Source organism: Ictidomys tridecemlineatus, chromosome 1 (assembly GCF_052094955.1).
Source record: "Ictidomys tridecemlineatus isolate mIctTri1 chromosome 1, mIctTri1.hap1, whole genome shotgun sequence".
NCBI classification, from domain to species: Eukaryota; Metazoa; Chordata; class Mammalia; order Rodentia; family Sciuridae; genus Ictidomys; species Ictidomys tridecemlineatus.
Genome location: NC_135477.1, coordinates 118,453,441 through 118,466,389, shown reverse-complemented (window position 1 = coordinate 118,466,389; position 12,949 = coordinate 118,453,441). Strand labels below are relative to the sequence as shown.

General features: G+C 34.6%; 1 protein-coding gene across 11 annotated transcripts in view; it reads left to right on the top strand.

Moving 5' to 3' along the window:
* The window catches only part of Fam13b (family with sequence similarity 13 member B), a 105,948-nt gene that overhangs the window by 87,107 nt on the left and 5,892 nt on the right, over nt 1-12,949 (top strand). For 5 of the 11 annotated variants that reach the window (XM_078045636.1, XM_021727697.2, XM_078045688.1 and 2 more), the window contains 7 exons: nt 2,001-2,066; nt 4,084-4,294; nt 4,896-5,025; nt 6,065-6,146; nt 8,378-8,607; nt 9,781-9,864; nt 11,245-11,340. In XM_078045636.1, the coding sequence (XP_077901762.1) occupies nt 2,001-2,066; nt 4,084-4,294; nt 4,896-5,025; nt 6,065-6,146; nt 8,378-8,607; nt 9,781-9,864; nt 11,245-11,340 (899 nt within the window). The remainder of the gene's footprint in view (nt 1-2,000; nt 2,067-4,083; nt 4,295-4,895; nt 5,026-6,064; nt 6,147-8,377; nt 8,608-9,780; nt 9,865-11,244; nt 11,341-12,949) is intronic. The other 6 variants (XM_078045678.1, XM_021727698.3, XM_005327237.5 and 3 more) reach the window with 3 other exon arrangements.

Genomic DNA, 12,949 nt, shown 5'->3' with positions numbered 1-12,949 from the left:
TTCTAGGCGAGCGCTCTACCGCCGAGCTACAACCCCAGTCCCCAATTCAGGAATCTTAAGCCTAGTTATATATTGTTCAGTCGGATTGAAGATTCCTGAGTTATCTCACCTTTGGCAAGTTATCTGATGATATACAGTGGTAACAGCAAGAGGAATTATAGTGCCAATGCTTTTGGCTCCTCTTGCCACTGTAAATCTGTTCCCCTGATCTTAGGAATGTGTACACGTGCGCATGCACATGCGTGTATGAAGTCTGGGTGTGTTTTGTTTTTGTTTTTTTTTTTTTTTTTGTGGGGAGGGGTACTGGAGATTGAACCCAGGAACACTCTACCATTGAGCTACATCCCCAGCCTTTTCTTTTGAGGCAGTGTCTCACTAAGTTACTTGGGGGCCTCCTTGCTAAGTTGCTGAGGCTGGCCTTAAACTTGGGATTCTGAGTCACCAGGGTTATACCTATAACCCTGCACCTCCACACCTGGCTAAGGTCTAGGTGTTTTTTTAAAGCTCTAACCAAAACATTGTCTATACCAATCTTTATTTCTGTTCTCCTTCCCTCCTTTTTAGATCTAGGTTTTTGGCCTGCCCAATGACATAAGTCTTAACTGACTAATCAAGAAGTTGTCATTTGATTGTCAGGTTGTTCTGGGTTATTCAGGATTTCTGGAATTTATGAAGATATTCCCCAGAGTTAGAGGATATGTTAGCATACTGATGACAGTGAAGATTAAATGTCCTTTTTAGTTATTTATTGAGGCATAATAATTGAAAAGGAGCAGTAATTAACAGAGCATCTGGATTCTAAAAAAGTATTTTTGCTTCTTCCTCTTAGAAGATGCAGATAAATAGCCATTTATGATGTTTGACCTGGCGGGGAAAGTCCTAATTCTAAATTATAAGAATAGATGAGTAATTGTTTTCCATTGTCTGAGAGATTGGGCATTCTCTGTCTCTTCAGCTTTCTGGAAGCTCCTCAAAGAGAATCTGATGCTGGACTATCCCCCACCCCACAATGTCTGAATCCAACCACTTAAGTTGCTGAGGCTATCTTTGAACTCAAGAGCCTCTTGCCTCAGCCTCCCAAGCCACTAGCCAACCCCTATATCTTATTGTAGGGAAAGGAGGTTACCTATGGACTACTGATCCCTGATTTTCAGTGTGTGAGATATTCTCTTATCCATATGATTCAATGGTCATGACAAGTTTATATTAGTCTCCCACTGACTATTACAAAAAGAGGGGCCAATGATCTTTAGAAAGTCAATGGTAGTAGACAGCTGAGTGTACTTGATGGCCACACATGTGCTTGGGAGACTGTATTGTTCCTTCAAGCTTTGCCACTAATAAGAACATTGACTTTTCACAGTTAGGTGTCATGATATTCTAAAATGTCTTCCTTAAGAGAACAGATTATTTCAGACTTCGGAATTAAAGACATTTTGTTTGATGTGGCTCCTAGGAGAGAAGTGGGAATGACTCCAAATAGAGGCCCCCACTTCATTCTCTAGTATGTGTTTTTGTTTTTCTCAAAGGATTACCAGCAGAACACAGCAAACAGGTAGCAGCACATTATTACTAACAGTATGAATTTATAACAGCTATTTAAAAAGACTTAATCTTTCAATGGAGGTGAACCATTTTCTCCTAATTCTGGAATGAAACATAATAGTGGGATCTTTTGAAAGTGGGATTTTATTTTCTGTTAAATCAATGACACTGAAAAGCTTCAAACAGTATCAGTTAAGAGTTTAAAAAAAAAAAAAAACCACTATTCTTTTTTTTTTTCCTTTTATTTTTGCCTTGCTTGCTGAAATGGAAATGTATGTTTGCATTTGTTAAAGTTTGGTTAATAGTAATTTTTTTGAATAGTTTTTGAGCAAAATGCCTAACTAGTTTTAGGGAAATGTTTTTGGTATCTTTGGCTTTGTGTTATGTGTATGGTTTGTTCTGACTGTGCCGTGTGTTCACTTTAGTATTTTTTGCCATTTTTTCCATTTTATTAGCGTCATGCCCTATCACTTTTCCCCTCATTGATTTCAAAACAATGCATCTGCAGAGAGATGGGGAGGGTAAGTATGGTTCACCATAGTTTAGTTTTCTTGCCTTTTTATGGTTCACTCTGTTTGTCTTTTTTAGCCCTTCTCCTGCTGTCCCCAAATCTTAGGATTAAAACTGATACCAAAGAATTGTTTTTGTTATTTCTTTCTTTCCTTAAAACAGATTTCTCATAAAACATTTATTATAAGTAATTTCTGGGACACAGGTACAAGGGTTGCTTTGAAATCACTTTATTGCTGGGTTTATTGTGGGATTGCACGCTCTGTACCCAATTTTTACTTATGAGATTGATTTGGGTTTCAAAAAAGATTTAAGTTTTGTTCTTACTACCCTGTAAAACAGGCAGTGCTTTACATAGCTAATGCATAAAATTAATATCACTACTATAATAATTTTGTTTAACTATTGTGAAGAACAAAGAAAAAATGACTTTTGAAGTTTGACACTGTTGAGCCATCTTTCCTTTTTTTTTTTTTTCCATTATTAATAGCCATAGCATCAAGGTTTTAAATTTTAGTTACAGTCTAGGCATGGTGGCACACGCCTATAATCCCAGCAACTCAGGAGGCTGAGGTAGGAGGATCACAAGTTCAAGGCTAGCCTCAGCAACTTAGTGAGGCCCTAAGCAACCTAGCAAGACCCTGTCTGAATAAACAACAACAAAAAAAGCCAAACGGGGATGTAGCTCAGTGGTAAAATGCCCCTGTGTCAATCCCCAGTGACCTCTTTCCCCAATTAAAAGAATTATTAGTTACAAGTAATGCAAATTTGTAGTGGCAAAGTATTTTTTTATTTTTTTTTTGCCCCTGTGTTCATTGATATTAAAATTCATTTTATTTTTTTTATTTAGGTTATATTTGTGGATTATGTGTATGATTTTTATATGTTCTATGTGTGCAAAGATACCAGTTATATTAACATGGTTACTTTTGAGAGCATTCAGGGTAACTACAATAAGATATATGTGCTTATAAAGGACTAGCACTGTTAAGTTTTTTGTTTATGATGCTCTTGTGGGTATTTAATAAAGTACATATTATACATAGGAATCCCATACTAAATGATAACCACTACAGTTTCATGTTAAGAGACCAGATGCTGACAGGTGACTTAGCTCCTCTTTTAGAAATGTTAGAATTTGGGCTAGGGTTGTGGCTCAGTGGTAGAAGTTTCTTGCCTCACATGTGTGAAACAGTGGGTTCAATTCTAGCACCGTATATAAATAATTGAATGAAATAATTATCCATCCACAACTAAAAAAAAAAAAAAAGAATTCTTATGGAGTCAGAGAACTCCATTTCTGAGTAGCATAGGGAAGAGCTTCCACATCTTAACATAGCCTCTTGATAATAATGGACAAATGTTACACCTGGCAGCATTTGGCTTTTACTTTATGTTCCTAATTAAGGGCTGTTGAGTGGTCACTGTTTCAAAATAAGACTTTTTTCTTTACTTGAAAAATAATATTTTTCCTTATGTTTAGAATATTTAGAATTATATTAAATAATGTCTCTTCCATTCTTTTCCTTTCCTTTCTCTCCTTCTCTCCTTCCCTCCCTCCTTCCCTCCTTCCCTTCATGGGAATCAAACCCAGGACTTCCCCTAAGCAAGCTTTCCACCACTGAGCTACATCCCCAGCCCTTTTTGAGACAGAGTATTGCTTACTTTCCTAGATCTCCTTTGAATTTGGAATCCTTCTTGCCTCAAGTAGCTGGGATCACACCAAATTAGAATTAAATTTTAGAGAGCTTGACAGTGTCCTTTCTTGTTTTGCCACTAGGTTCAGTAATTTAAGCTTTAGCTCCTTTTGTGAAAAGAGAAAACTCTGAGCTAAATCTTGGATAATTTTAAACTTTAGTTGGCATCATGAAGATCCTCATATCTCTTTGTTTCATTAAAAAACATGTGTAATAGATATTTGAAATACTACACAATGATACAATTTAAAGAACCTATAGACTACATTTTGTGACTTTTCCCCCCATATGGACTCAAGAGACCCATCCTACTGTTCTTTATGTTTTACAGAACCATTTCCTGCTTTTAAGTCTTGGCAGGAGGATTCTGAGTCTGGAGAAGCTCAGCTGTCTCCACAAGCTGGAAGAATGAATCACCATCCCATGGAAGAGGATGGTCCTCCAGTATTATCACACCGCAGTTTAGATTTTGGACAAAGCCAGCGTTTCCTACATGATCCAGAAATGCTGGATTCCTCATCTAAAGCACTTTCTTTTACTAGGTATATGATTTTTTTTTAATGTATTTGTAAGAGGTGATTTCTATTAGGTTCCCAGATCCTCTGAAAGATTTAGTTTTCTATACCTATAGGTCAGACCCTTCTCCCCTATAATCCCCATTTCCTGAAGCAGTTTTGCCCTGCTATTGAATTCTAAATTCATTGAGGTATATGTGGTGCTTGAAGTTTGCTTTCAAATGGACATTTCCGTGGTGTATTTGTTTGTTTATTCATTCATGACTATGATACAGAATTGAAAGGGAAGCAGCCAGTGAAACTGATTCCTCTAATATTTTTGTTAAAACTTAAAATTGATTGTGAATACCAAAAACTTGTTTTTCCCCCAAGTTGAACACTTATAAGAGCTCTGAGCTGCTAGGTTTCTTTATTTATTTTCTGCCTTTGTCCAAATAAGTTTTAAATGATTCTACCACTGTGTTCACTAATTTTGTGGTGTGTAACACTGTAGGTTTTTTTTTTTTTTTTTTTAACAAGCTGTTCTTTACTATTAGGGACTTAACTTCACTTTCAAGATATACTTACTAGTAGTTGTGTTGACAGTTGAACATTTAACACAGACTATTGGCTTGTCATTTAAATTCAGGATTAGAAGATCATCCTTTAGTTCAAAGGATGAAAAAAGAGAAGACAGAACACCTTACCAGTTGGTTAAGAAACTTCAGAAAAAAATCAGACAATTTGAGGAGCAGTTTGAAAGAGACAGAAATAGCAAGGTAAGTTTGTACCATTGCCCAGACCAAGCTATATCTAATTGGGTGCTGTGGCACATGCCTGTAATCCCAGTGACTTAGGAAGCTGGGACAGGAGGATTGTAAATTGTAAGGCCAGCATCAGCAATTTAGCGAGATCCTGTCTCAAAAGGAAAACAAAAGAATAAAATGTGCATGTAGCTCAGTGAAAGCACCCCTGGGTTTAATCTTCAGTAACACACACACACACACACACACACAAAATTTTTTCTAATATTAGAACTGGGAGAAAGGGCTTGCAGAGCATCAGTCCACCTCTTTCCTGATGCCCAGAGAAATAGAGACCATATAAACTGGGTATGGTGGCACATGCCTATAATCCCAAGTACTTGGGAGGCTTAATCAGGAGGATTGCAAGTTTAAGGCCAGCCTGGGCAACTAAGTGAAACCCTGTCTTAAATTCTTTTTTTAAAAAAAAGAACTGGGGATATAGCTCAATGTTTGTCTAGCATGTGCAAGGCCTTGGGTCCACTACCTGGTGCTGCCACACACACCAAAAAAGTAATTATATAGATCTGAAAGCAAATAGATCTTTGGCCTTTTGATTTCTAGGTCAGTATTCTTGCCATTGCAACTTTGTCTCTATTTCCCTTTGTAAAACAGCTTTAAAATTTTTAAAGCAAATTCTTTACTTTTAAAAATGATGCTGTTATTTCTGCTCTGTGTAAAAGTTACAAGTTCTAAGATAAGAGTTGCTGAAGAAGTGAAGGAAGAAAAGGAAAAAGAACATATTTTAATAATTAGAACATGTGAAGTGGAAAGAGTCTTATATTTAAAGATGGAGACCCATGCTCAAATCTGCCTTCAGCCAGTTATCTAACCCTGTTCTGGGAGAATTTTTACTTAATATTCTGCCCTGTATAATTAAGGTATAATTAATTAAATATGGATTGAGGATTGAATGAAATCTGTAGTGAGAACTATAAGATATTATGTGGACACAAATTAATGAAACTATTGCTTACTACAAAAAATGTCATTTATTCTGCTTCTTAATTTTCAGCCTTCCTACAGTGATATTGCAGCCAATCCAAAGGTATTAAAATGGATGACAGAGCTTACCAAACTGCGGAAGCAAATTAAAGGTATAAGTATGCCATTTTATAATATATTTGCAGTTTTAAAATGTTCTGTGTAATTTGTGTGAGAATTATAGTTGTGATTTTTGATACTTTCAAATCTTGGGACTTTTGGCAAAAATAGGTGTTTTTTTTGTTATTGTTTTTATTAGTATTTTTTTTAGTTGTCAATGAACCTTTATTTATTCATTTATATGTGGTGCTGAGAATCAAACCCAGTGCCTCACATGTGCTAGATAAACACCACAACTCAGTGGTAGAGTGTTTTTTTATTAGTATTCTTTTGAAAGGTACCCTGCATACACACACACACACACACACACACACACACACACACACACACGTGAACTGGTGCAATACAATTTGGGTTTTTGAAGGTATTAAAATTTTTTGGTATATATTTTGTCTAAAGACTAAAAGACTAGCTAGTCAGGGACTGGGGTATATAGTTACAATGATGGAGCACTTGCCTAGCATGTGGGAGGCCTTAGGTTTGATCCTCAGTAATGGGTAGGGGATATAGTCTTAGTGAATTGTTGACACTGTAAAGACTAAATTGTAAGTCTTCTTGACTCATAAACTAGGCCTTGTATTTCTGGTTGTCTGCTTAGCATAAGCTGTTGTTAAGGTATATTTATTCTGTGTTTAGTGAATATGCTTTTTAATGATTTTTAACCATTACCTGTGCTAAGTATAGCTTATAATTTGGATCACTGTTTTGATTTATTCATTTGGACTTATTTGGTGAAATTCTTAATAGCTCATAAGTATCAAGTACTCTAACATCATCCCCACTATCATGGAATTTTTTATTCTTTGGTTTAAGATACTTTCTCTTAAAAGAGGATTTCATGCATAATGTATTCTGCTGTTATATATAAATTTTTAAAATGAAAAAAATGTGTATTAGGCATTTACATTGGATTGCCTCCATGTTAAGTGAAGTACCAAGAATACCCAGTTATTGTCATCTGATAATGTATAGCTTCATTCATAAACTGTTCTACATTCTCCTCATTTTATACACCCATGAATAAAAAATAACCTCATTTTATTATTTCATTTAAAAAAGAGGATTTCATGAACTAAAATCAATTTCCATGCATGTATGAGTTTGTTGGGATGAATCCAGCTACTGTGTGTAATAATAAAGCTCTAATTTAAAAACAAAACCAAACTTTTTTTTTTTAAGATTACTTCCTCGCTACCTACAGTTCTGCAGAGCATTGCCTTGTTTAAATTCTGATTTCCAACCACCAGTAATCATTGTTAAATTAATAGGCATTAGCTTCCTAGTTTCCCAGTTTTTTTCTTCTCTTAACTGTTCTATAGTACATCCTCTGCATAGTAGCCAAAATTATCTATTAAAAAATCATGCAAAAATGATAGCCATTCAATAGAACCTGTATATATACTGGGGTTGTAGCTCAGTGTAGAGTAATTGCCTAGCATGCGTGAGGCACTGGGTTCAATTCTCAGCACTGCATACAAATAAACAAAATTAAGGTCCATCAATAATAAAAACAAATATCTAAAAAATAAATCATGTTACTCCCTTGTTAACACTGGGCTGATATCCATAAATGTAAGGCCTAGTTTATGACTCAAGAAGACTTAAAATTTCAGTGGGTTTCCCTTTCCACTTAGAATTTTTCTGAGTCCAAATCTTTACCATGACTTTCAATGGCTTGCACACTCTGGCAGACAAGACAACTCTCATTTTCTGTTCCTCTGACATGTAAAGCTGCATGGGCTATTTCCTCAATTGGGGGTGAATGTTTTTCCTCTAAACCTTCTATGCTACATTATTTCCTTATCATTCCATATTTAACCAGAATGAGACCATTAAAAAGGCCTTCTTTGTCGATCTTATATAGTGTTACTGCTCCTCCACAAAGCACACTTCTTTTAGAACTGTGATTCTGTCCTGTTATATCTTCTTTATAGCACTTAGCATTTTTTTGAAGTTATTTCACTTATTTATCTGATTATTGTTTTTCCTTCCCTGCATATTTATATATGCTCCATGAGAACAAGGACGAATCTCTTTTGTTTACTACTGTGTATTAGTGTCTTCTGTTTAGTAGACTTTCTATGAATTTTGATAGAATAGAAAGCTTTCTTGCTGTACATATAATTTGATTACTTTGTTACTTTGAAATATCTGTGCATTTGTGCTATTAATGTATACTTGCTAAAATCAATTGTTAATCTTTCCTCTTGTTTCTGAAATACAGATGCAAAACACAAAAGCTGTGATGGAGAATTTGTACCTCAGACACGCCCACGTAGTAACACACTTCCAAAAAGTTTTGGCTCTTCTTTAGACCATGAAGATGAAGAGAATGATGATGAATCCAGAGTTATTCAGAAGGAGAAGAAGTCATCTAAGGAAGCAACCCTTGAACTTATTCTGAAGAGACTGAAAGAAAAACGTGTTGAGAGGTGTCTTCCAGAAGATATCAAGGTAATGTTAACCATGATTTTTGTTCAGGCTGGCCTTTAGAATCCCTGAAACAAAGCAATTACCATAACATGATTAAGATATCTGAGTAGTCCAACTGGCCTACTTGATATTTACAGATTCATAAACATGTTTTGTTGTTGTTTTTAAAAAGTACTGGATTGAACTCAGGTACTTGCACATTAGGCAAGCACGCAAGCATTCTACCCCATCCCAGTGATTTTTTTTCTATCTCTGATTTCATTGTAGTGAAAGACGGGTAGTATTGACTAATTATGGAAATAAGTAGGTTTTATTTGGTATAGTTGGAGAGTATTCTGGAACATTGGTTCATTGAAATGATAATATGTGTATATCCCATCTATGTATATCAAAGTATATAAATGCATTCTATTGTCATGTATAACTAATTAAAACAAATAAAAAATTTTTTAAAAAGTGATAATATGTGATCCTATGAAACAAAGGGAAACGTTCTGTGGATTTCTGCTTATTCCACCTTATACCATACTGAAAGGTATGATGAGTGTATTGCAGTGTAAAGAATGCACCATCTCAATTGGAAGAGAAACTGAGGACAGGGTAAAGTCTAAGGTTACAAATTAACATTGTTGAATTTCTTTTAGGATCTTTCCACTATACTGCTGCAAGATTTTCTTTCTTAGGGGATATATAGACAGATTGGATGGTAAAACCTGTGTATGTATGTGAAAGTGTGTCTGCATCCACTAGTCTTACTGCTAATAAAAGACTAAGGTTAAGTAAAATAAGTAAAACAAGAAGCTTTTATATATGCCTGCTGTGTGTTGGGTAGGAATGTTATAAATGTTTTACATATATTAATGTCTTTATTTGAATTCTTTGAGGTAGAATGAAGTGTCCTCATTTTATACATATTGGTATATTAAACCTGAAGAGGTTAAGTAATGTACCCAAGCCAGTATTCATAATTTATTCAAATAAAATATAAATCAAGTTATCAAAGGAGTTGCCACCTATGTATTAGAATACCAGATTCTTCAGGACAAAAAATGTTGCCTGCAAATGAATAAGCAAAGATTGCATTAGCCTATGTTAGACTGGTGATAGCCTGCCCTTTCAGCTTAATTAACTTACTTTGTTAGAAGTAAGGAGAATAATAATGATGCCAGTGGATTTTTTCCCTCCTAATTCTAGAAAATGACGAAAGATCATTTGATAGAAGAAAAAACTTCTCTCCAGAAAAGTCTTCTTTACTATGAAAGTCAACATGGAAGGCCGGTAATGTTTCTCTTGATAAAAAACTTGATTTATAGAAGAGCTTAGATCACTTTTATTTTTTATGTTTTTATTAGAGCATTATGCCATTATATAGTAGTTGGGTTTGTTTTGATAAAATGCGTAGAATTTTATTTCAGTCCCTGTTTCCCCTCCTCTCCTCCCTCCTATTCTCCTTCCTCTACCGATCTTCCTTTCTCTCATTTATTTATTTTTGATTGATACTTTTCTACATACACATAAAGGTGAAATTCCCTGTGGCACATTTATATATACATATATAACACGGTTTTGTTATTTTTCTTTCCATTTTCCCTCCTCCCTCCCTCTCTTTTGATTTCCTCCTACTGCATGATCTTCCCTATATATTTATGATGTCTATCACCACTTCCACCTCCTTTCCCTTATTTTTCTCTAGCTTCCGCATATGGGGAAAAAAAACAAAAACATTCAACCCTTGATTTTCTGAGTCTGGCTTATTTATCATGATATTCTCCATTTCTATCCATTTGCTGGCAAATGCCATAATTTCATTCTTCTTTTTAGCTGAGTAAAACTCCATTTGTATACATATACTGCCTTTTCTTGATCCATTCATCTGTTGACAGGCATCTGGACTAATTTCATAATTTGGCTGTGGTGAATTGTGCTGCTATAAACATTCAAGTAGCTGTATTACTATAGTATGCTGATTTTAGTTCTTTTGGATAAATACCAAGTAGTGTGATAGCTGGGTCATGTGGACGTACCATTCCTGATTTGCAGTCCCATTAACAATGTATATTTTTCCCCCCACATCCTCACAAGCATTTATTATTATTTATGTTCTTGGATAATTGACATTCAGATGGTATCTTTGTGTAGTTTTATTTGCATTTTCCTGGTTGCATTAAATTTTTTCAGTTCTGGATTTTTTAAAAAAAATTTTATTTGTTGATGGACCTTTATTTTATTTATTTAGTTTTATGTGGTGCTGAAAATTGAACCCAGTGCCTCACACATACTAGACAAGTGTTCTACCACTGAGCCACAACCCCAGCCCTCAGTTCTGGATACTAATCCCCTGACAGAGAAGCAGCTGGCAAAGATTTTCTTCCGTTCTTTAGCCTGGCTCTTGATTAATTTTTCAAACTTTATTTGTTTGTTTGTTTGTTTTTGAACTTCTGTTGAAGAAATCAGTACCTGCACCTATAGAGCATGAATCACTTTTGAGGCTTCCATTCTACAGAGCTGTTTCATAGAGCCTTATTTCTTATAATTGGGAGATAACTAACTTATTTAATATAAAATTTTCAATGTGGGGTAGGAAGATAAAATTGCTTAATGTTTTGGACAAAATCATTTCTGATAACTAGGGGACTTCCTTTTTATTTTTGGCTTCAGGTGACCAGGGAAGAAAGGCATATTGTTAAACCTCTCTATGATAGATACCGGCTTGTTAAACAAATGCTGACAAGAGCCAGCATCACTCCCCTTCTTGTAAGTAAAACAAACAAATATTTCTCTAGTTCATTTTCTCAAGATGTACTTGTCTGAAAAAATTTATGTTGGTGGTATATTGAAGAAATTTATAACCAAGGTAGAAAGAATAGTAATTTTAAGTTGAGATTACTGATTTTAAAAGGATAGAAACTAATAAGAAGAGCCTAGGATTATTTGGCAGGCACATTTGTTAGCATTTTGTGTATATGATTATGTCAGTAACTAAGTGAGACTCTGTCTCAAAATAAAGGACTGAGGATGTAGCTCAGAGGTAAAGTACCCCTGAGTTCCATCCTTAGCACTGTGGGTGAGGTGGAGGGTATTGGGACCTTATCTTATAAATGGATTATAGATCTAAATGTAGAAGCTGAAACTAAAGAACTCTTAGAAAACATGAGTGAATCTTTGGACCTTGGGTTAGGGTTTTATTTGTTTTTAAGATACAATACCAAAAACGTAAGCAACAAAACAAAAAAATGAATTTGACTTCATCAAAAGTAAAACCCTGGGCTGGAGGTATAGTTCAGTGGTAGAATTCCTTCTTTGAATGCACAAGGCCCTGGGTTTCATCCCCCAGTACTGCCAAACAACAACGAAGTTAAAAACTATGTGCAAACACTTGTGAAAAGACAAGCCCATAGGATGCAAGAAATATTCAGAAATCCTATAAGGGACTTATATCCAGAATATATTTAAAAATTCAAGAATAAAAAGATTTGAACAGACATTTCTCCAGAGAGCATTTATAAATGGCCTGTGAGCAAACAAAAGATTTTGAACATCATTAGGGAATGCAGATAAAACTACCTTGAGATGCCATTTCACACCCATTCGTATGACTATTAATGAAAAAGATGATAACAGTATTGTGGTGAGAATCTGGATAAATCGAATCCTTCATACACTGCTGGGTGGGAATGTAAAATGGTATAGCTACTATTTGGTAAATACTCAAAAGATGTGAAAATGTCCACAAAAAAACTTGTACACAAGTGTTCACAGCAGTATTATTCATAATAGCCTAAATGTCTGTCAGCTGATAAATGGATAAATAAAATATGGTATATCCAGTATTCACTAGAATATTATGCAGCAAAAAAAGGAATAAAATACATACATACATATATACATATATTTTATATATATATATATATACACAAATATAAATACATGGGCGAAAACCATAAAAATATGATGAGTGAAATTAACCAGACACAAAAGGCCATATTATATAATCCTATTTATATGAAATTTTAAGAATAGGCAAGCCCATAAAGACAAAGTGTAGATTAGTATTTACAAAGGGTTATGGGGCAAGGCAAATGAGAAATATCTAGTGGGTTTCTTTTATAGTGATGAAATGTTCTGGAATTAGTGGTGATGGAACTATCCATTTTTAAAGAATTAATGTTATATATGATGATTTTAATAATTATTTTAATAAAGTTGGGGTTTTTTAATGTATTATTTTAGTTGTAGTGGACACAAACCTTTATTTTATTTATTTATTTTTATGTGTTGCTAGGCAAGTGCTTTACCACTGAGCTACAAACCCAACTCATTTTTTTGAGTGAAGAACATTCTTGGGACAAAAAATATTTGACAG